At 47.0% G+C, this 23666-nt stretch overlaps 1 protein-coding gene across 5 annotated transcripts in view; it reads right to left on the bottom strand.

The window, feature by feature from the left end:
* The window catches only part of MYO1C (myosin IC), a 662069-nt gene that overhangs the window by 211757 nt on the left and 426646 nt on the right, over window positions 1-23666 (bottom strand). For all 5 annotated transcript variants that reach the window (XM_069615425.1, XM_069615428.1, XM_069615429.1 and 2 more), the window contains exons 4-7: window positions 17954-18152; window positions 16675-16755; window positions 5986-6165; window positions 4514-4612 (exon numbers count right to left, since the gene is read on the bottom strand). In XM_069615425.1, coding sequence (XP_069471526.1) covers window positions 4514-4612; window positions 5986-6165; window positions 16675-16755; window positions 17954-18152 — 559 coding nt within the window. The remainder of the gene's footprint in view (window positions 1-4513; window positions 4613-5985; window positions 6166-16674; window positions 16756-17953; window positions 18153-23666) is intronic.

Raw genomic sequence — 23666 nt, 5'->3', positions numbered from 1 at the left:
ATCCTCCCCCATACAGATAGGTAGAAGACCGACCCAGAAAGGACATGTCATTGTGTTCAGGGCTGAAAAAATTAAGTCCAACATTTTGGGTAAATGGTGTCCCTTGTGTCCCCTACTGCAGCTGCGAAGATAGCCTGCAATAAAAGTTCACAGAAAGTCATGCAAATGGTACACTGCCACCAGCTTGAACAGATGGACCTGTCACAGTAACACAAAGTTACTGGAGAGGCGAGACAAGGGGTACATTGTCACCCCTCAGCACTCCACTTAAGATGGGGTGTACTGATCTCGAAAAATAAAACACATAAGTGTCCACAGAGACAAACAAAAACCACAAAACAAAATGGGCTTGAAAAATACATTAGTATCCTCTATACGATATGGGTACATTGGGGTTCTTAAGTGGTAAACGTGGCTTCAACCCTATACAAACAAAACTATATTACAGCTGCCACAAGTTTAATCCACACCACACTTTCAAGTGATAGAATCACCCTGGGACTAAACTTAGGTGCTCCTTGGTAGCCATTTATGCTACTAAGTCAGCACACCAGAAAGAGTTTTGCAGTGACAGGGTACTTGAGAAGAAGTCCACCTAGCAACAAAAAGAATGCAGAAAACCCCTGGAACCAGTGAAAGGTTTAGGGGGGGGGGCACATAGTTTGGGAACAAGAACCCTGCAAATTGAGTTCTCCCCTAAAACCTACTGCAACAGAGGCCTAACATAATTGCTCTAAGTCAAATATGAGGGGGGTTTCATTGCATCAATAGAACCCCAACATAACATAACCCAAAAATGCACCAAGAACTCTTTCTAAGCAGCAAAGGCGGTCAGTCATACCCTACCGACTAACTAAGCAAAAGAGGTTTTCCCTACAACAAAACAACCCAAACCGACCCTTTACTCTAATGATAACCCTCACCCAACTCAATATTTAATCTCACATCACAAGAGGGCTTTCCTACAACAAAAGAAGCCCTTTTTTTTTTTTTTACAACAGGACAATCCATCACCAACACAATAGATACCCTACAAAAACAGAGACCGTTCCTGCAAGTCAAGACCGCCCGAACCACAGATTAATTAATTCACATTAATTGCAAAGTACCTTCCTTTAATAAAGTCCCCTGCCTGGTTCTGGGGGACATCTAATGAGGTGACAAAGGGGGCCAGATGTTTCCCCCCAAGTTAGTGGATGATGGACCTGGGCTGGTATGGGACGATGTCCTGGTCCCTTCTGCTTAGTCCCTGTTTTAGGGAAGGAAACAGTGATGAGACTAGTTTTACGGATGTGTTCCCCTTAAGGTTCACAGCTCCCATCTCTGAGAAAATGAAACAAAGAACCGTATCCAGTGATAAAATCACCAGAATAATCCTGCAGCCAAATAATCCGCCATTTAAAACGCATATATAAGTGGGGGTGGGTTGGGGTAATATTTAAAGGTAAAGGGGATATGGGGCGAATGCAGGGGATCTCCCCACATATAAAAACATTAAAAAGTACATTTTTAAAAGCAGCTTTTTCAGCCGCTGGATTATTCACAGCGTGTTTTTAAACAAAGAACCTAAAGAACTAGTAACAGAAGCCGTTCCCCTTTCCCCACGTGTGTCACTTTATGAGTTCCTGCAGCAGGGTAGTTTATAAATGGTGCCGGTGTAAGAAACATGAACACAGAGCGAGGGAATACATCTTTTTGTCATTAACAGCAAACACTCAGACACCAGAGTCACATTAGAATGTTCTCCAGTGCTCCCACGATGAGCCCACTCAGACACAGTGCATTTTTCCATGTCGCTCACACCGCAAGCCTGCACCGACAGCAGAATTTCTTGTGGCGTTCACCAAGCAACCCCTTGATGATGTCTGATGAATACTGGGTTTTTCTAAGACACTCATGCAGCGAGTACAGTCTACCCAATGACATGGCATTAGTTTCCCTACTGCAGAATCCAGCGGTAATGAAGAGAAAGGCCAGGACCCTAGGAGGGGGAGGTTACGGAGCTCGCTCAAGCCCACATGTGGAAATTGGTGAAGTCAAATCCAGTTATTTGAGCCTCAATCAAGGTCCCCCAGTTGCACACATGCACTGCTGCTTGGCAACCCTGCACTTGGGGCTGTATCTGCAACCCTACAGTTCCCCCACCTGCACTATCTAATACTTGTTGTCTGCACTTAACCCCTGCACTGCCACCTGTTGGCCACACTTATTTTTTTTCCTTCAATGTTTTGATCCTTTGCCCTGGACTTGCTCCACCCTTCCCTTTCCCCCAGCACTTCTTCCCGTTCCTCGGTCCTGCACTTGCGCAATCTCCTTGTCACTGGGCCTAGAAAGATCATTGTCTTGTCTTCTCTTGTTCCCCTCCCATGCCTCGTCGCGCCTTGAAACACTTGTGTATAGGCGCACTATAAATAAAATATACCATATCTACCATATCATACCAGCAACTGTAGGCAAGCAGGCAGGAAGAACAACAGAAAAAATACAAGACTATGGGCACCAGGACGTGTCCTGGACCTCATGAAGTTTATGAGGACAATCTGACACTTCTGGAACTTTTAAGAGGAGACTATCCTGATATCTGACCCTTTTAATTTTGCCCCAGATGCAAACTTGTGTGTTAACTAAAGATATTTAACCTCAGAAATTGTGCTCAGCCTCTTTGCAGATCCACTCAGCTATATGACAGACCCCGCTCGAACCACCATAGACCCTTCCCCCAATCCAGAGAAATTGTCTCACCTTCTCTATAACCCCTTTGATGCCAGGATATGAATTACTCTAACCCATTGAAGCCTTTCATCCGTAGAAAGGGCTCCCTCAAATTCAAAGTGCCTATGTCTCTCAAGGGGAAATTGCGATAAAACAAATAAAGGCTTTTCTCATACCCAAAGGAGGCCCCAAACAAAAAAGAGGCACTTTTAGACACAAGTCCTCTCATCGAACTCACAATAGGCCATTGCCCAAACCGGCGGGCAGCCTTTCAAAAATCCAGAGTCATTACTCATAACCTACAAGAGGCCTTTCTGAAACAGGATTTTCCAAACGCCCAGCAAGCATCTTGCCCCCATACCCACAAGAGGCTTTCAGGAAATCATCAGAGGCTTTGCGCAAAACCACCAGGGACCTTTGCCAAAACCACAAGGTATCATCCCCAAAACTAAAAAATGTTCCATTAAATGGCACAAACCCTGTCTCCACTCTGACAATAGACCAAAAAGAGACTTTCCTCAAACACAGCGGAGACCTTTCCCCCGAAATTCACTTAGGACTTTCTATTAAACCAGCTCAAGGTCCTCTACTAAACCCACAGAAGGCTACTCCGAACCCACAACAGACATTTCACCAATCCAACAACATGGTCTTTCATAAACCAGCAAAATTACTTTTCCACAAACCAATAAAATGCCGTCCCACAAAAGGCTTACTGCCCCAAACCCACATATGACCTTCGGCCAAGCCAGCATGAGATCTTCTTAGAAACCTTAACAGGGCTTTCCCCAAACCCACAAAAGGCATTCCACAAGAGGCTTTCCCTCAAACACACTCAAGACCTATAGAATCTCACCAGGCTTTCTACGAGCCCCACACACAACTTTATGCTCAAGTACTGAAATTCACACAGCTCTTTCACCAGAACATGCAAAAATATAGAAAGGTTACTCACTGTAGTAGGGACCAGTGGTTGGGGAGGCGTGCGTGGGAGGTACCGCACAAGGCATGCTCGCGTAACTAAATAATTTAATTTGTATGCTGCTTAGCAACACGCCCCGAGACCTGTCCTCATTCCGTGGGACATCACAACAGTATGGAGAAAAGGGGGCAGGCGGTATGTGTATTTCCATCAAACCTACATGCAAACTAACAAGATGACTCCCCTGAATCCCTCCCCTCCACAAATGGAAAGGTAGATTCCCCTTTATAGTCATAGGATGCCTTACCACTGAAAAACAAACATTCCTATCAACAGATCAATACAGTACTTTCATTGAGCATACAATAGCACAATAGCGCTTGGCCCTAAATCCAGACTCTGCATAGAAAAGCCACTGTGTTAAGCCCCAGGCAACAGATTCTCAAAGAGATGACCATTCAGCTCTCGAGAGTGCTTGGATCATCACAGCTAGGAATGTCTTGCTCTAGAAACCTTTGACAGTAGTCCAGTTTTGAAAAGGCTTTGGACTGTAATATGCCTGCGAGAAATGAACCGTCCAGTGGCTGAAGTGCATTGGACCGCCCAGCTCTAGGGAAGCTCTGGATCATACAGCTCTAATGATGTTTTGGCCTTTATGGCTCTAGTGAAATCTTTGACTGCTCAGCTAGGAGAGACCTTGGATTATGCACCCATGGAGAGGTATTGTACACCCACTTACGAAGTGTTCTCAAACCCTCCTGCCTCTAAAAACACCTGCTACCTCTGGAGAATTCATAGATCATCCAGCTCTGGAGTGGTCTTGCATGGAACCAGATGGACAGAGGGAATAATTAGGAAGAAAGACATTGCATTCCGTACCTCGACTTCATCATCACTGAAGTTAATGACAGACAGTGCCTTGCGGACAATTTTCCAATCATTCTTGTCATTTATGGAGCTGACCTTCGCACACTGACCCTGCAAGAAAACCAAAGTGGTGCACAACGTTGGAAAGATCTATATTTGCTACTTGGGTAGAACAAATCAAGACCGTTAAGCTTTTTACAGAGATCTCACTACTTGATTATGTCCCTTGCTTTCACTGCCCTAGAACATAACCAACACGCCCTGTCCTTCACACTGTACCAAACTCATCCACCATGTTACATTCACCAGCTCTCTACCCTTACACTCCACCAACCTCACTCTTCACCTTTGTATTGCCCTGGCTGTTTCCACTCCTTTACCCACCTCTCTCGCAGACGCATACACTGTCCTCAGCTTTCTCTCCCCATGCCCTCAGCTCTCTCAAATCCTTTGATTGTCTCCAGTTGACTTTGATTAAACCATATCTAGCTATCAATTCCCTTATCCTGTGGCAAGCTCTCTCTCAAACTAGGTAATCTACCTAATCTTCCCTTTCATCAACGTTCAACAGCTATTTTGTCTCTTTTACAATCCCAATCTTTTTTCTGATTTTTTTCTCGTGATGTTCCTTGCTCTCAGTCTTCTCTTATACTGACCTCATCTCTCTCCCTTATCCCATACACAGTTGCCATGTCCGTCTCCTCTGGTAACGATGTCATGCAGCTCTTGCTGGCTCAGGTCTGGTCTCCAAACCTTTTTGGTTTTCTCACTTATATTGCACCAGGCTCTTGCTCTGCCCCCCATTGTTGCCATAAGCTTGCTCGGATTCTTTACACTTTAGCCAGCCTGTGCACTCCCCCACTTGTAATCCCCTAGAGCACGCGCCTCATTTTTTTATCATTTCCCTATTTCTGACATATCCAACTCTCCTCTCCTGTAATGTCAGCAGCTTATTCCACTCCCGTATGCGAACTAGGCCCGACTCCCAGTCCTGATTCCCAGCTCCCTCTCCTCCCTACTGCTCTAGCACCCTCCCCCTCTCGTTAATACCTGCATCTTTCCTTTTCTTTGGTGTCACTGTGCCTCTCCAGCTCCATTGTATCCTCTGCTCACTTATACAGTTTCAAGCTCGCACCCCATCTTCATTAATATGGCCTGCTTGTATAGACCTAAATTGCCTCTCCCCTATATTGCTTAATCATTCCTTTAAATCCACTATACTGTCCCAAACTCACTCTTTACTTCTTAATACTGTCTGCATATCCCTTCTTTTTCCTTTACATTATGCTCCACTTACAGACTTCTCCTATACAATTCCGGACTCGCTCTCGACCCTTACACTGCTGAAAGCTCTAAATACTCCCATGATACTACTTCTAGCTCTCCCCTCCTTTCCCTTCCATTGAACTGTCTGGTATCTTTTTCTCTTTTGCCTTGGTCCTGTCTGACTCCCCCTGATCCCCTTTGCTCCGATTCTCACTCACCTTCACCAGATACTGGTAGCTCTGTGCATTCTTGTCCAGTCCCAGTCTTCGCAACAAGTCATCTTCTCCTCCCTCCAACAGCTGGTAAAAGATGTGAAAGTTCCGCTCACCATGATTCTGATGAACCACGCGGGACTTCTCCAAGAGGTAGTTAAGGATGTGGCCCCCGACAGGTGCACCCTAAATACAGAAACAAATATATGCAAATGAACGAGCAGGCTTACCCGCAGTCTTGGAGTATCACAAAATCCCTTACTGTGCAGAAGACATCTCCTCATGCCACTGAAACCATCCTTTTAAATTCCACTGAAAACCTCCTTTTAGATGCCAATGAAATCATCCTTTTAGGTACCAGCCAAGAAGAAACACAATACATGCCAATTAAGGACAACAGCTTCTAAGGTACCCTTGGTATTGATTATAGATACCCATGACTTGCATGCTACTTCTATTAAATTGCTCAATTTGGAGAAGTATTCAAATACTAAACATCAACCGGTCAGCAGAGAGCATGTCTAACTAGACTCTGCTACTGGCGACAGCAGGTCCAGAATACTGTGTGAGGACCAATTTGGGGATAACCACCATATATTTTGGGGAACATATATAAATAACTATCAGCAAAAACATGGGCGTAGTCATGTCACTGCTTAATAAGGATATTTATGATTCAACAACATTTCAATCAAATAATACAGATTAAGCCGAGAATATTGGTACGCATCCCATATCTCCGGGCCTTGCTGTTCCAAAGTTGCACGTTTCAAAAGCACAATGTGTAAGTGATTTTGAAGAATATTGGCAACTCTGATGTTATGAGTGATAAAGGGTATAGAACAAGGATCACAAGTCAACCCAGTCTTCAGACAGGAGGAGCAGGGGGTTGGGGGGATAGCGGGATTGGAACCACTGCAACTCTAGCCTCCCTGGGCAATCCCTAAAAAGGCAGGGTGCCAAAGAAATGATCATTGGAATAAATGGAGGCCAATGTAATCCAATGAGGATATCCTTCTAAAAGTACAGGGATCTGACCACGGTAAACCACAGGATGGAGCCCTAAGACCTTCAGGGGAGGCCAGGCTGAACAATTTGGTTCTCAGTGTTTCATGAGCACTGTCGACATCACGATTTGATTTGGTTAGAGTTTTATAAATAGACTGTGCAGACAAACACAGGGCAAACTAAATTGCCTCTAGGCAAAGTATTGGTGAGCCACTACAAGTCCCCAAACAGGAATAACCCACTAAATCTGCTACAGAAACACTGCTTTTTTAGCTGCTTATACAAACACTATGAAATTGGAAACACTATGGATGTCGGCCAAAAGTGAAATCCAAATGTTAGGGTCTTGGACAGAACAACCTTTGTCCCTTTGAGTTTTGAAATGAGATGAGTTGTTGCACTAAGACCATTCAGTCAAGAGTTCCTGAGAAGCAGTGGCGTTAGTGGCACATTTGAGAAAGTGGGACCTGGCGCCTGTGAGATGGTGGGTCTAGGGGAAGGGGTTAAGGGGTACGGAGGAGGGGGGGTTCAAGGGAACAGGGGGTGGCTAATGGGGTAGGTGGATCATACCAGTTAGACTCCTTCAGAGGTCTCAGAGTTGTCTGGGTTTCTAGATCATGGTTGTTTTGGAGGTATTGGGGTTTTTCAAATAGCACTATGCCTGGATCTTGGAAAAGGACCAGCACAGCAAGAAGTTGGTTCTAGTAGCCGTTTGCCCACAAAAGCTATTGCAGGTCCCAATAGGTTTGGAATGGCTAGAATGGTCTTGCGTCCAACATTGGGGTACGCATCTCCAGCACCAAGGCTTGGGGCGCTGGGTCTTGTTGGGACAACCAGGGTTGCGAGGGCATCTCAAGAAGCCCAAAATTGGGCTATAGGTTGTCAGTTTAGCTGTTTTAACTTTTGGGGATGCACTCGTGGGTCAGTGCTTTATTAGCCACTTTGAGGTGGGCTTGTGATATACCAGAGAAGGGCACCCAACAAGCTCAGCCGTGCAAGAATTGTTTCTTTTCTTTCAGAGTGACATCTAGGTGCCAGTGCTTGCCATACTCCTGGCAAGAAACACGTAGGACAGGAGCGTATTTGAGGACACAGGTTCCAGACAGGATCTCCCTAGACTGCACCAATGAAGGTCTGCAGGGGTAGGGTGATGCTCCTCCTATCCATTGGGAATGATTTTCGAACTACCCAGTATTTCCTCCAAGAAAAAGTCTACTTCCACTGGGAGCTTAGGTTTGCAGACGCAGAACTCAACCCTTAGTCCAACGTTTGTCTTGCTGCAGTGGCCCCACGTATTGATCCAATGGAAACTGCACCCTTTATCACACAACAGACCTTGTGTAGACCTCACAATGCATGACCAGTCCACAAATGTCATTCTCTGAGAGGGAATCCTCTGGGCAGGCCAAGGAGACGAGCAGAAGGGGAGGTTGTCTCCTCAAAGTGAGTGCGATGTGGGGTGGGGGTGCCTGTTAAGACAGATTTTCAGAATCAACACTGGAGGTGGATTCTGAGAGGCTGCCCTATTCAGTGAACAGGGAGAAGACACTATTTTCTAGCCAAACTCAATCAAGGCAGGATAGCAGTGCTGTAAGGATTGGACATCGGGAGGGAGCACACCAATAAATCAAGTTAGACAGAAGATGTACACAGATATACACTTATTTATTAGGCCTTTCAATACACTATGCAATCATAACCTCAGTTAAGTATTATCACACAATTACTACTGTACATGTATACACATTCACTGTGTGGGGGTTCTGCTAACAGAACACTTACACTTTCCCTTTATAACAGTTATGCAATAGTAAGAAATGTAAAAATCCACACTCTAAGTAACTATGTGTGGTGAAGCAAGTGAGAAAAAGAACAAATAGCAATTTAGGATCAGTTGGAGACAGGTAATTGTACTTATTTATTTATAGTTTATGTATACAGCACTTTACACAGGTGAAGTGCTTCAAAGCGCTTCAAGGCGGGAAGGGAACAATGGAATACAGTAATCATTCTTAGGCCTGGAAGATTCCGAATGATCAAAACAGAGAAAGAAAACTAGGATACTAGGCCTGACGACATTTCTCCTAGCGTAAGTGCATGAAGTGTTATAGTTGCGACCAAGCTCGGGAGGGGGGGATGAGAAATGGTGGGGGTGGAGGGACAGGACAGACAATTAACTGATCCTAGAACATTTAGGTAATGCATACATACATACGGAGGTGCAGGGGAGGGGAGGAACAAAAACTAGTCCGGTCCAGCAGGGCGCTGGGTTAAGCACAGAGAGGTTGCCCTGCTCATGGAGTTTAATCTGAAAGTGCAGTAATGCTGAAAAAAGTGCAGCAGCCCGGAGGCAAGTGCAAAAGACTGGGGGGGCGGGGGAGCCTGGGACCTGTTAGGCTCTGGAGGTGAACCAGGCAACCAGTCAGCAACAACTGAACCGAGTTAGGGGGGGAGAGAGAGAAGGGAAAGGAGGTTAGCAAGGGAGAGGGAAAGAGAAGGAGAAAGAGAAAAGGAAAGTCTTGAGGAGCTTCCGGAACTTAAGGTGTTCCAGGCTCAAGATGGAGATAGGCAAGGAGGCTGTTCCAGAGGGAGGCACCTGCAGAGGATAATGATCTACCCCCCAACTCTCTGTTTGTGGAAGCGGCTCACCTGCAGCGAGTTGGAGGACGAGCGGAGAGCTCTAGAGGGAGAGTATTTAGGAAGAGAGCGTTGTAGATAGTGCAGGCCCCGGCCCCAGAAAACCTTGTGGATTATGCAGAGGATCTTGAACTTGATCTTTGCAGCCATGAGGAGCCAGTGGAGGGATTTCAGTGCTGGAGAGATGCAGTCCCAGGGCTTGAGGTCAATGATAAGTCTTGCAGTTCTGTTCTGGATGAGTTGTAGAGGACGGAGAGTAGAAGTAGGAAAATTGAGAAAGAGGCTGTTGCAATAGTCCAGCCTAGAGAGAACCAGGGCTCTCGAGGTGATGAGCTTCTGGGGGAAAAGTAAGAAAAGGTAGAATATCTCTGAGGAGGTGCAGTTGGTAATTGGATTTTCTGGAGATGTCTGAGATGTGAGAAGAGAAGGAGAGTGAATTATTAGGACATAGAATCAAAGCCCAGATGTAGATCCAGAATTCTTTAGTCCTGCCATGCTAGAAAATGGGGTCTAGTGCCCAAAGGTCGCCAGTTCCACAAGATTCGCTTTGTAGGAGAATGTACTACAAACAAGAGCTGCCAAAGCCAATGGTTGCAGATAAGGGTTCCAGAATTAGAAGAGCAAGGTAAGTAAAGTTCTAACAGGCACCTCTCCCAATCCCACTACTCTAGGGGAAGCCCAATGGGGGTGGTGTATCCTTGACCAGACCACCACCGATCTTAGCCAGGCAAGGGAGAGGGAGGGTTAGGACTTTAACACCCATACAACACTATGGTGGGGGGATAGGCATTGGCACACAAACTTACCCCCCTTACTCAGACTTCTTGAGCAACCACTTCAGAGTTTCCTGAATCGGATGGACCCACTTACTTCTAGGCTTTGTCTGGTCAATGGAGTTGCAAGGGCCGAAGATACACAGGTCACTTTTGCCATCTGGTGTGGGTTTGGCTAGTCAATGATTCCCGAATGGATTCTGGAGTCTGGACAGCTAGACATCCGTGGCACGACAGAATGAAGAACTCAACAGAGGCAGGTGACCTCAGCTGACCTCCAGGACATGAAGGTGGGTTGCAGCGGTGGTCACCACGATCAGGCGGCGACAAGCGATACTCGTGGCGAGAACAAAGAAACAGGCCCTGCATGGCTTCTCTTCTGTCAGGAAGGCAGAAACTGCAGGGACAGGCATCTTGCTCCACACATTGACAGTCTGCAGATTTCCAAGGTTGAATGTGGTATGTCAACCAGTGCAGTGAGGTAGTCCAGGAGGGAGCTGCTCAGTCCATCGGGCGGCTCACCGACACTTCTAAAGGCGCAGCAGGCACGGATCCTAAAGCAGGTTTGGGACAGGTTGTTCCCACCAGTTCAGGGGTGGAAGCACCGACAGGGGCCTTCTGGAGATTTGCAGAGAGGAGCAGGCCTTCACCAGGCTAGAGGCAATGCTGGTTGGCTGCAACAGGCGTTATCAGATCATCAGCAGGCTGCACCTTTTTGTATGGGTCTTGGCTTCAATGATGCTCTGTCGAATGACTCCAGGATTTCTCCTGCAAACGCTAAGCTTACCACCACCTAGGGGACAGGGCAAGCAGGCTCACACTATGGGTGACCCACCTCCCCCCCTTAGAGGACAGGAGATCTCCTACAAGGGATATCAGCAATTCCCCCCACCCTATTCCCAAGATCCCAATATTTTTGTTGGTTATATGGAATTTACTTTGTGTGAAAACCTACAGCTTCCTGTGAGGATGATTGGTGTGGTTTCTGACACTGGAAATGCACAACATTCACACTGATTGAAGGAGTACTGCACCCCCCACCCCCTTCAGAGAGAAAGACTAAAGACCAATAGAACCAGGAGAAAGGGAGAGTCGCCCACCGAGTCAGTGAGTGGAGAGGACCTGTTTCTTGGGAGGTGTGGCAGGATACACGCAAGTGTTCACCAGGCTTTGTGAGAAAGTCAGTAACAGAACCCACAGAGCGCTCCGAGTCCCACCCGAGCCGAAAGAAGCCGGCTCCAAGAAATAATGCAGAGCAGCCGCCACAGGAAAGGCAGAACACCGGCACATCAAGACGCCGGCATCCAGGGCCTGAAGGGAGCCTGAAGAACAAGAGAGTAAGTTCTGGCCGGGCCATGACAGCACAAGAGAAATGAAGGAGGAAAGCCGACGGCGGTACATTCCAAAGTCTCCTAAGGAGCATCACTCATATGAAAAGGTTTGCAGTGGCTGCAGGAGGTAGGGAAAGGGAACGGTGAAAGCCCAAGGCAGGCTGAGAGAAGTCAAACTCTAGAACGAGGTAAAAAAATTGAGAAAGCCCTACGTGGGCTAAGAGACCAACCCCCCTCCAACCCTTGCCCCGCCCGCCCCCACCCCCAAGGCTGAGTAAAGCATCTGAAAGCCTAAGGTGGGATGAGAGAAGTCGAACCCCAAGGCGGGGTAGAAAACCTGAAAGTCCAAGGCAGACTGAGGAAAACTGAAGCTCAGATCGCAGTTAGAAAGTGGAATACCAAAGGAAGGCTAACCGAAAGCTCAAAGACGAAAGAGGAGGCGACAGAACACTGAACCCAAGGTGGAGAGACAGATTCCAAAACCCTAGGTGGGGTGGACAGCCAGAAACCCGTGCAGAGGTCCACCAGTAAAACTGTGCAGCGGGCAGAACTCTTAGTAAAGAAGCCTCACCAAAGAAGGGGGAGTCAGAAACTAGCCACCATTCAGTTAGTAGAGCCAAGGCACAAATATATTGCTTCAGTTTATTTTGGTTATTTGACAGTGGCAGGGTCAGAGTTGTGTCAAGTGTAGGTTTTAGACAGGTGACTTTTTCTGTTGTGTTGCAGCAGACATCCTGACAAGCACCCATTTACACCTTTTTGCATAGAAAAGAATCCAGTTCCCAACACTTAAGGGATAGTGTAGGTATGTTTTCGCTGAGATAATAAAAGGTTTGAACACAATGCCTCCTTGACCGTCTCCTAATTCTTATCTAACAGTCCGGACAGACCCAGACCCCACATCCAGCCACACAAACAGACCGACAGTTTGCACCGGGAAAGGGCTTGCCATATACAGCCATATAAGCCCATTCTGGACTCAAGAAGGCAGAAAAAAGGCTAAAGCACAAAATGGCCCATGGACTGGCAAACATATAGTGGCATGGCCATTTTGGAGTGTATGGTACTCTAAATAGCATTATGCAGTAAAAGAAGACTTATGGGAATTATTTTTAACAGAGAGGCTGCGGCGCGTGCTTGCGTCAACAATGCGATATGACAATGGTGTCATCATTTCCCAAATGGTGGGTATTAATTTGTTTCTATTATGTATTCTCTTTTTAACTTGTTGTGATATTTGTATAATGTTTTTATTTGTTTTTATCAGTGCTAATGGTTTTTATGCTGAATAAAGCTTTGCTGCTGATGATGATGATGATAACGACTGCTCCCTTTCAGGGCGGGGCCAAAGGTGGGTAGGATTGCACCCCTTCTGTAATAGCAAAGATTAGATTTGGTGGGATGCAACCCATAGAAAATCACACTGCTTAAGAGTCATTGGCACAAGTATTTCCACATATCTTCCAATTGGTTTAAACCAAACCAGAATAATTGGTTTCCTTTTGCTCTGAAAGGATGCATCCAAGCACATTTTGGACTACACAGTTTGCTCCTTTTATGTCATGCGATGTTATTTTACTGGGGTTTACACTGCTCACTGCTGAAATGTGTATGGTCTGCAGGAGCTCTGCTGGGTCTGAAAGAGGGGGACAGGTTAGGTTAGAGGGAGGAGAAGACTCTAGGTAGCTTTGCTGTTGCGTTGATGTGTGCAGACAGTTTCTGGTGGTTAATTGTCCTGGGCACAGAGGCCTTGGTTTCATATCCAGAGGGGTGCCTCATGTTTCCAGGTTAGAGCATGCAATGGCCAGGAGATGTAGTATGTAAGTTGGTTGTAGAGGTGCAGCAGTGTGTTGTTTGAAGTCTGATGGGGACACCTTACAATTCAATGTGAGGATGACTTACTTAGTCTGCGTACAGTGCATCTGACCAAAAGGGGATTAGCGGTTTGGAGTGTGCCTCAGAAGCATTTTATTGCAGACTGCCGGGCGTGAGGCAGACTGGGTGGCGGTGTTAAAAAGCCAGGTCTTCAAAGTTGTCCTGAGTGTCCAAGTGTGTCCAAGTGATCCTGAGTGTCCAGTGATTCTCGACTGGCAGGGAGTTTCAGCGTTTTGCTGGGAAGCGAGAGAACACTGATCCCCCCCATATCCTTTTCTAGTGTAACGTGTGGTGTCTTTGAGGACGTAATTGCTCGATTCCCGCTTTCTCTCTAGTCACTATCGAGTATTGGATTCAGATCGAGGCCCTGAAGAGCTCTACGGGATAGAGTCAAGTGCTTTGTAGTGGATTATTTTCTTGAATGGCAGCTAGTTGAGCAACCGTAGAGCTGCTGCCATATGTTCCCTTCTGCCGAGCCTAAGGATAAGTCTTGCCGCTGTGCTCTGGATGCATTGCCGTTTCTTAGTAAGGTAACCCGGCATGCCGAGGTATATTTTGTGTGCATTGTTGATTTTTAATAATACCAATGTTGTGGCAGTGAGCCATTCTGTGAGGGAAGGTGAGGAAAGGCATTATCCACTGGACCGAGCATAGGCGTAGACACATTTTGTTATCAATGCATTTAACGTGGTTCTAATGTTAGTCTATCGTCCATAAAAAGCCCAAGGGTCATGATCACTTTTGAGGATCCCCGGCAGGGATATAATTCTCTAGGCCAGTGCTGTCGGCCTGTAGGAATGCTATGTAGTGAGGAGTGCTGAATGTCCTGCACAGTGCACACCTTAGTATAAACATGTGGAAACAAAATTATATAAAGGTTGTTAGGCAACAGGTTCTAGAAGTTACAGTTGTGAGGGAGAAAAGGCAGCCCTGACATATGGGCTGTACAAGTATACCATAGCGAGTAAGTCCCCAGTGTAGGGAACCCGCCTCCCCTGCACACTATCTAAGGCCAAGAAAGACCAACTTTTCCATTTGTGCAGAAACAAAGAGTAAGGTATGTTTGTCAAAGATACACAAGTATATTAGTAAATAGGCTTCTGAGCTTGTTCACTCAATGAAATGATACAAAAGTATTCATCATAATACAAAAAGTGTTTTAATAGGTAACCCAACACGTTTTGATAGTTCATCCCTTCATCAGGGGTCTGAAGATGATCCCCTGATGAAGAGATGAACTCTCGAAACGTGTTGGGGGACTTGACTTTGCCCATTAGGTCTCCAGGAATCCCGCCACTGATTGCAGGGACGGTGATGCAGTGACGTAGGGTCTGATTCTTATGGAAGCAGGAAACAAGGGGAATGATGTGCGTTTTAGTCCCTCTGGAGTTGCAATTATCCTAGGACCAGTCCATCTTTACTTCTTTGACTGGAATCAAGGCACTGCTCTGTCACTAGCTGCCTTGAACCCTGAGGAAGTTGTCTGCAAGCATTCGTGATATTGAGCAGGGAACTTCATATACTCTAGGAAGATAAAAAGCCTGGGAAGAGAGTGGATACCCAGAGCAATTGCCAGTGGTTTAGATTCATTCAAAACCTTCCACCCATCACATTTGTGGTCAGTTTGTTTCTCCTTGTGAGAGAGGGTATGCCCAGACGTGGGTCCCTTGCTCGCTGCGCCATAGGGAACCAGGCTGCACCTCACTGAGGAGGTCCAACAAGGCCGAAACATGTCTGGGGTTGCTTGGTTTTCCTGTGCAGAGGGAACCTGGCCTAGCAGTTCGGGCTGGGCTGCTACCTTCGGTGGCAGCAGCTGCTGCCTGATTTGCACATGGCTGGTCCCCTTTTGCAATGGCGCAGACGGGCTAAAAAATGGTGGTGTGGAAGGTTGCCCAGAGCAATTGCCAGTGGTTTAGATTCATTCGAAACCTTCCACCCATCACTTTTGTGGTCAGTTTGAGGAACTTCATAGGACAGGGCTGAAGGAGAAGCACTGATGGACTTGCGCTCGTGGGTCTTTCTTTCAGATGCAGGTCATGTTACGAATGGACAGTAGTCTTAAAGCACAAGGCTTGCCATGACAGCGGTCACGGAGATCTAGAACATATGGAAAGCATGGGAGCGGGGGCAGCACACAGTTACTAAGAGGGATTGGTTTTATAACCTCAAAGTATCAAGCAGATTGATAAGAGTTGTGAGGAGTAGTCTTTGCTGTAGACTCAACCAAGTACATCACAGGGAATGTGTGTTAGGGCCTCAGATGGATACATGTGTGTAAAATGGCATGGGGTGTTGGAGGCGGAGGCGAGATATTGTGCACACTACAAAGGTTGCTGAAAGAGCCCCCCCATCGAGTCTCAAACATCTAATCACAGTTGGCAATAGTAGCCCTGGATGCTTTCTTGCATCCACTATGAGAGATGGGTACATCTCGAGGTGTGCTGGTGCGTGCTCAAATGGACCAATCCGGTTGAGTATCCTGCACACCCTGGGGTACGCAGAACAAGTCGTGTACATTTATGTTGAAGGTGTGTTAGGCTGGGAGCTAATTTTGAAAGAGTGGGTTTCTAAATGCACGTAGGTGTGCAGTAGCTTGGATGAGAGGTGGGAGTTTTAGAGGCCTGCTTGTGGGCGTGAGTTGCAAAGACTCGGTGCTGGGAATGAGTTCGGCAGGCGACAGGCAATGAGAACTCGAGCACTGGTTCTCGGAGTGGAGTAACTTGTCTCTCTGGGTCACTGTGAGCATGGCTGGTAACTTGGGGCCCCGTTAGGGGGTCGATTGTGGCTGATGGGAATGCGCTCACAAGTCAAGTTGCAAGTGTTCGAGGACAGTGCACAGATGCTTACCTTGCATTAAATTAGGCAGCTGCAGAATGTCAGTTTCTCTGGCATTTGCCCATGCAAACAGGAGATGCGTCACTGACTCCCCAGCCATATCCACGCAATTACGTGCATTCAATGCTACCAAAGGTATTAAAGCCCAGATCAGGCGAAATAACTGGCATTCACGTCTATTTCTGTGAAAATAATTATTTGGAATCTTTTGACTTCTCAGAAGAACGTGAACTCACCTTATAATCGAACTGCACATCCATGTACTTGCCGAACCGGCTGGAGTTGTCATTGCGAAGTGTTTTCGCATTTCCGAATGCCTGTGGATAACGCAAAGAAAGGCATTAAAGCAAGACACCATAAAAACACATTCCAAACGCATGCAAGAATTAGAGCAAAGGCCGCAATGTACTGACAAAGCATTGATCTCTCGTAGCAAAGCAAAGGAATCGTCTCTGGCCGACTGCTTCCTGAGGGGCAAGGCACTGTCTGTGCTGAAACGAGGACCCAGGGTGGGGCCCTAGCCGGATCAGGCTCACTCTGCGCACGGAATGAAAAGCAGCCCCCTGCCATGCATCGAATCGAAGCAGCGCCTTGAGTCAGGGAACTGGTAGTCAGAGCTGCAGTGATGGCCTCTTCTGTGAAAGACTGAACTGGAACCAGAAAGCTTAGGTGGAGAAACATGAACAGGTTTGGTTTGGCCTTATACAATGCAGCCAAGTTGGCCAAATGGAGGGGCATTCCGAAAATGTAGCCATGGTTCTAACCCAGGCAAATAGGCTCTCGGTTTAAAGGACAGCACAGTTGAGATAGTTAAATGAACTGGCCAGCGCATCTCTGATCATTATTATTAAGCCCTTGGGTTCCGTGGGATTTGGGTCAGAAACGGGTGAAGTGCCCTAGGTCAACCTCGTTCATTACTCAAGAAATGCTGCCAAGACTTTTCTTAGGAGCAGAGGAAAAAATGGCCCTGCCCTCGGGATCAAGGTTTGTTGCTGTCTCAGGACCAAAGCCGATGTTGGGCATCGCTTCTGGGGGCCGTGTGTCGGCACCTTTGCTTGTGTACAGTAGATGTGGTTGTGTCTGAAATTGGCGCCAACAATCAGTGTTGGTGCCTCTCGGTATCTCGGTAGGTGCGGGTCTGTGACATTTCTGTGTCACATGAGCCTTTGCGGTCTGGGGGTTGCAGTAAGTATTTGTACATCTATGTGTGTGTGTGTACGTACACAGGAGCTGCATTTGTCTGAAGAATGCTGTTGTTCTGTGTGCATTTAAGAAAAGCAGTAGGTGTAAGCCAGGGGCCCAGCGGTGTGTGCAGCCCAAAGCACACGTGTGCATGCCTGAGACTCCCAGCAGGCAGGCGTGTGTGCACTGCATTACTTTGGTAGGGGTGTGTGCTTCTGGTGACCTTTACAGACGCGGGTGCATACCAGGAGTGCAGACAAGGTGCCTCTATACCCCAGATTTGTGAGTTGTGCGTAATCTGCGCTTTGCTCCACCTGGGCTTCAGCAAGTTACCTCTAGCACAGGATTGGACTGGAGCAGCCGGTCTTTAATGGTCTCCACCTGGTCACTGACCGGGCACGTGACGGCGAAGTACTGCAGAATTTTCTTGGTGGCCTCGGTCTTGCCAGCGCCGCTCTCGCCAGAGATCAGGATGCACTGGTCTCGCCTCTCTGTGCGCATGGAGCGATAGGAGTTGTCGGCGATGGCATAGCTAACAGAAGACAGAAAGGAAGAAGACAGGCAGTCAGTCCCGTCTCATGCAGGAGACACTTGGGGGCGAAACGTATAGAAACGGGTTGTCTTTAATCTTCAGTTTCAACATAGTTCATCAGAGAGGGAAACCCACCAGCCACATTCCCCCTCCGAGGCCAGCAACCCTAAACGGACCGCGCCACAAGTTCCAGCATTCCGCGCTCATGCATCACACAATTCAACATTCCACTCTGCAGCATGACGCGGGCCAACATTCCACTCTGCAGCATGAGGCGGGCCAACATTCCACTCTGCAGCATCACGCGAGCCAAGATTCCACTCTGCAGCATGACGCGGGCCAAGATTCCACTCTGCAGCATGACGCGGGCCAACATTCCACTCTGCAGCATGACCCGAGCCAACATTCCACTCTGCAGCATGACGCGAGCCAACATTCCACTCTGCAGCATCCCCTCCAAGCCCTAATCCACAGCAGCCTGGAAGCACCACAAGCACAGCTTCCTAGACAGATGAACAAAGTGACCCATCGGAAGCAGCCACTCTTCGACGTTTTCTCAGAATAGGCGACTATGAGAGAATCCAAGTGACACACGGCCCGCTATTCTCATGGGCCCTGACCCACCAAAAAGTACCCATGGCGGCGGAGTATTATCAATACTGTTTTTTCCAATTAAGAATGGAAAAGGAGTTTGATTTTGGCAATCTGTAACACGTCGCCATGCAGAGCAACGTGTCAAAAACAGGGCTCAGTTTCTACCGCAGACATGCCTTTGGGCTTACTGCACAAAACACCCAGACCCGCTTGTAGTGGTCACTTTAATGTGACAGGCCAAAGCATAAAAATCAACGCTAACCTGGCCCCTGGCCTTACAGACGAACACATCTGTTTTTAACCTCTTAAGTGCCATTGAGGTTCCCCCCCCAGTGCCAATGGGTTTTTTTTTAAAATCGCGGTATTCACCGCCCAAACCCGCCAACATTTCCCCCCTCATTAACCCCTTTAAGTGCCACCGACGAGCCGGCTCGTCGGTGGCAACCTGGAGCAGTTTTTACCGACGAGCCGGCTCGTCGCTGGCATTTAAAGGGTTAACAACTTGCCAAACAAATTAATAATTAAACATTTCAATTCCCCCAACAATTAAATAAATAAGTCAGTTTAAATTCCTCCCTACCTATCCCTTGCTCCCTACCGTCTCCTTACCCTCTCCTTCTCCAGCCGTCCTTCCCGCTTTCTCCCATCTTCTCCCGGGGGCCATGCCCCTCCATCTTAAATACCTGTTCCCCCTCTTTGCCCCACCGGGGTAGCCAGTTAGTGTAAACAGCACCACCCCCAGCCTTTCCCGCGCTATTCGCCATTGTGCTTCCCTCCCCCCTCATCCAAAGGGGCCATGTCCCCGGCATCAAGCAACTTCATACCCCTTCAACTCCCCTCTACACCAAACTCCTCCTTCCTATGACCTGCTGCCAGCCTGACCTGTCACATGAGCAACAAAACCTTACAACATAACTTCCTCAAATTAATGCCCCAGCCTGTCACACGAAAACTACCAGTCCCCTTCCGGCCCTTATAACCTCCTGCCAACAGCCCAGAAACCCGATGTGGGGGAAAAAAAATCGAACAACCCCAATAAAAAACCCTCCTCTCTCAGAAATTCACACCCTTACAAGGATCTAATAAAGTGGGCGGGCAGGGACAAAAATGCTTGTCCTTAAACTTCGCCTGCTCTCGAACCTTCCCTGCCCCCTTAAATACCCGGCGGCGTTCTGTGCACAGGCCAGCTCGCTGGGCTGTGCAGCGCCCAAAACAACCCTGGGGGGAAACGCTTCGCGTTCCCCCGGCCCCCCCCTCTCTTTCCGAAGCTCGTCGCCACTTGTGAAAGTAAATAAGGCCTCAGGTGGACGTTATAAAGTATTATATTTGAGTATAATTGGAGCCTAGGGAGAGAGGCGGTCGGGGCGAACAGTCGTAGCCTCGCTGCCTAACTCATCTCCCGAACGTTCTGTGGCTCGCGCAGGTCACGAGGAAAGGGAGACCCAGGCAAACCAAGGATACAGCAGCAGCTCACCACCAATCCTTTCAGGGTTCAGCGCTTGATATTGAACACTATTTTCTCTGCTTCTGGGAACTCGAGTCTTTCTTTTAGTGGCTTGTTTTGCATATTTCTGTTGGTTGTCCAAAGACCCCAGGTCACCTTGTTACCATTTACGTCAGTCTCGAGTTTTTGTGGCTTCATGAGATGGGGCGTGGTTTAGGATTTTATTTGAAGCAGTTATAAACGTGCAGCTGGGCAGACTGAACTGCATTTGAGTGAAAGATGGATGAATTGCAGTAGGTCCTTGCCTAAGGTGGACCTGGGTGCATCCTTCATGCATGTGTGCTCATTTTGATATTTTTGAGCATTTAAGCCTCCTCTGTTTCTCTGCTCATTATTCCACCTGAGTTTCTTACACATCTGTAACGGTTCCTGGGTTCGGGACTGTGCTTGAGCCCCTCCGTTTCCTGCATTTTATATTTTTATATTGTCTATCTGCTAATTGTATTATCTGGTTGAGCAGGGGCCAGTTTTGACCTTCCAACTGTTCATTTTTGTTGCTTGACATCATCTTTACAGTTTACAGGTTCATCAGTTCATTCATGCCTTTCTCATTGGTATTTCTCTTCCTATTGTTCTTTTTCTGTTGTATCCTGCTAATTATTGTCATCATTTCTTCTAGCCTATCACTACATTAATTATTGTAAAGTGCCTTGGCATAAGGCGCTACAGAAGCAAAATAAACAAACAAAAGGATGCGTCATGCGCCCTCCTCTTCTGCTTCTAAACCTTCAGCTGTACTCCTGGATTGGGTGCCCCTTTTCCTCCCTGCCGTCGCTGTTGGTCTCACTCAATGATGTCCATGAATTTTAGTGATCTTTCTGATTCCCATCTTCCCAAACGTTAATATCCTTCGCTTTTGGGTTGAATCCTCTATGCAAATTCTGGACACCCCTCAGCTGGAGCAGTGTCTTTGATCCCCTCTTCCGTGCTTCCCCTCTTAGCTCCTCGTGGTAGCTCTTTTGCTTCAGTAAGCATCTCAGCTTCTTCTGCTGCGTCCCCGTGAGTTCCTCAGCATGTATGACCTCTCCCACTGCTGCCCCGTCTGCGGCTCCATTTTGAAATGAGTCCAGTCAGGTTGCAAGTGCCATCTGTCTTTAGTCAGAATCCCAGTTTCTGATTAATCCCTCATAATTAACCGAGAGCTATCACTTGACTTAAAATGGCATTATTAAGCTTTATGATCTTGCACTGCAGCCAATGTGGTTAGGTATGTGCCTGTAAACCATAATTATGGGCCACAGCCGGAAGCCAAAATTATCTGCACAGCTCTGATTGTAATGCTTTTCGCACCTGGCTGTGAGACAGGGGGCTAGACTGACAGCTCATTTCACAGAAAGAGGGTTAATGAATAGAAAAATACAGTTCAACATGGCTGCCAAGCAATTGACACTCGTCTTTGCAGTTCTCTAGTGTTTCTTCACAGCAATGCCGAAGACGTGCTGATTGTTTTGTCTCCTGACTCTGTGAAATCAACACCTTTGGTCATCACTGGGATGTCAGGAATACACCTGGGACTGGCATGACCTCTGCTGCTTTTCAGAGATGTTCCAGCAGAGCAGCCCTTCACTCCTCAATTCAGGTGTCCTTTTCCTCCAGGCAGAGACTAGTAGAGGACTGCATCCTTTGACTCCCCTTTGGTTTGCAATTCTCATCAGCACTAGCCAGGGTCGACAATAGTGAGGGATCATGTGAGTCATAGTTCAAAACAACTGGAGAGCTGCGGGTTGCACACGCCTGATAGGAAGGGATAGGCATTTTACTAAAGGGAAAGCACAGTGAGGTTGTTGCAACACTGAGACTTCCCCGCTGCTAGTGGACTTCTGCTGATTAATGCTTACAGAAATCCCTGCTCCCAGTGACGCCTAAGTCGCAAGAATTCCTCCCCACATGCCCTTAGAATAAGGACTAGTTAGGTGCACTTTAAATATGGCATTTTGACAATTCGTCGCATGAACACCAATTTCATTTTCAGTGGTAATGGTGGTGGGGGTAACAAAAAGTGGGCCGGGCAAAGGTAGGCTACCATAACTTCAGTTCGTGCAGACAGCAGCCTCTGCACAGGCTGAGATGAATGTGTACAACTGGCTTTCAATGCTTTACAAATGGGAAACTAAGTTAGCAATTGTTACTCAGGTATTATGGTATGGGTAATTTATACAGCGCTCAAACGCGAAGGCATACGAGCACCATCGAGCAGACCAATAAAACATAAGGAAATGGTTGAACAAGAAATGGAAGATGAAAAAAGTTACATTCTTAACTTTTTCCTAAAAACACTTAAATTCGGCTTAGATCTTAAAGAGACAGACAGCAGGGCATTCCGGGTTTTGCGGCTCTGAACAGAAAATCATTCAACCATCAGCATATTTCCTGTTGACTAGTCATGGACAGCTTAGATGGTTTGCAACCTGCGGCTCTCCAGATGTGTTGAACTACAAACGCACATGACCTCGCACCATTGGTTATACTGGCTAGGGCTGATGGGAGTTGTAGTCCAAAACATCTGGAAAGCCAAAGGTTGCAAAACCCTGACTTGGAGGCAGGAATTACCTAGTTTGATGAGTATGAGTGGGGGTGTACATCTTCAAGTTGTTGACTAGGTAGGAAGGAGCATTGCCTAGATGCATTTATGCACCAAAGTAGTGACATTACAAAATTATACAGGCAGCCAATGAAGTGGATGCAGAAGTGGGGTAACATAGGAAATATAGGGGGCATTCAAAATTAACCTAGCAGTATTATTGTGAAAAACATTGAGTGTCTGACCTAAATGTTTCAGTATACCCGTATAAAGGTAAATTATCCTAATCCAACTATTGCCCCGGCAATGGTGGTCAAATGATCAAAGTTCAGATATTGTTGGAGAGTCAAGTACAGATGGAAGTATCAGTTGACAAAAAGTGTGTGGCGGGATGGTTAATAACTCGGTTTTTAGCAGCATTTAAACTAAGCCAATTCTTTTGCATCCATTCTTGAATTTGTAAACAAGATCTTAAGACAAAAGAAACATGGTCATGGGACAGAATGACAGTCATTTAAAATAATATTTGAATGTCGTCTACATTACAATGATATCCAACACCCAAACTGCGAAGTGAGCCAGGAAAGGTTTTAACATAAAGGTTGAGCAGTAATGGAGAAAGGGCTGAGCCCTGTGGCACCCCATATTTCACTCGAGTAAACTCAGTAGTGAGGACATCCAAGGTGAGGCAATAGCGACTATTAGAAAGAAAGGAAGAGAACCAGCACAAGGCAGACCCCAAGACCATGGCCGCAGATTTTAGTCTTGAAAGAAGAGGTTGATGGTCCAGGAGGAAGAATGCTGCGGAGACACCTAGCAAAATCAAAGTGACACATCATGGTCATCTAGATTCCAAAATGAGTTGTCCCGGACATCAAGTAGGGCAGTCTCAGTA

Source organism: Ambystoma mexicanum, chromosome 9 (genome assembly GCF_040938575.1).
Source record: "Ambystoma mexicanum isolate Mex_15411 chromosome 9, UKY_AmexF1_1, whole genome shotgun sequence".
Lineage (NCBI taxonomy): Eukaryota > Metazoa > Chordata > Amphibia > Caudata > Ambystomatidae > Ambystoma > Ambystoma mexicanum.
Note: the sequence above shows the minus strand (reverse complement) of the source record. Positions and strands in the feature narration are given on the sequence as shown.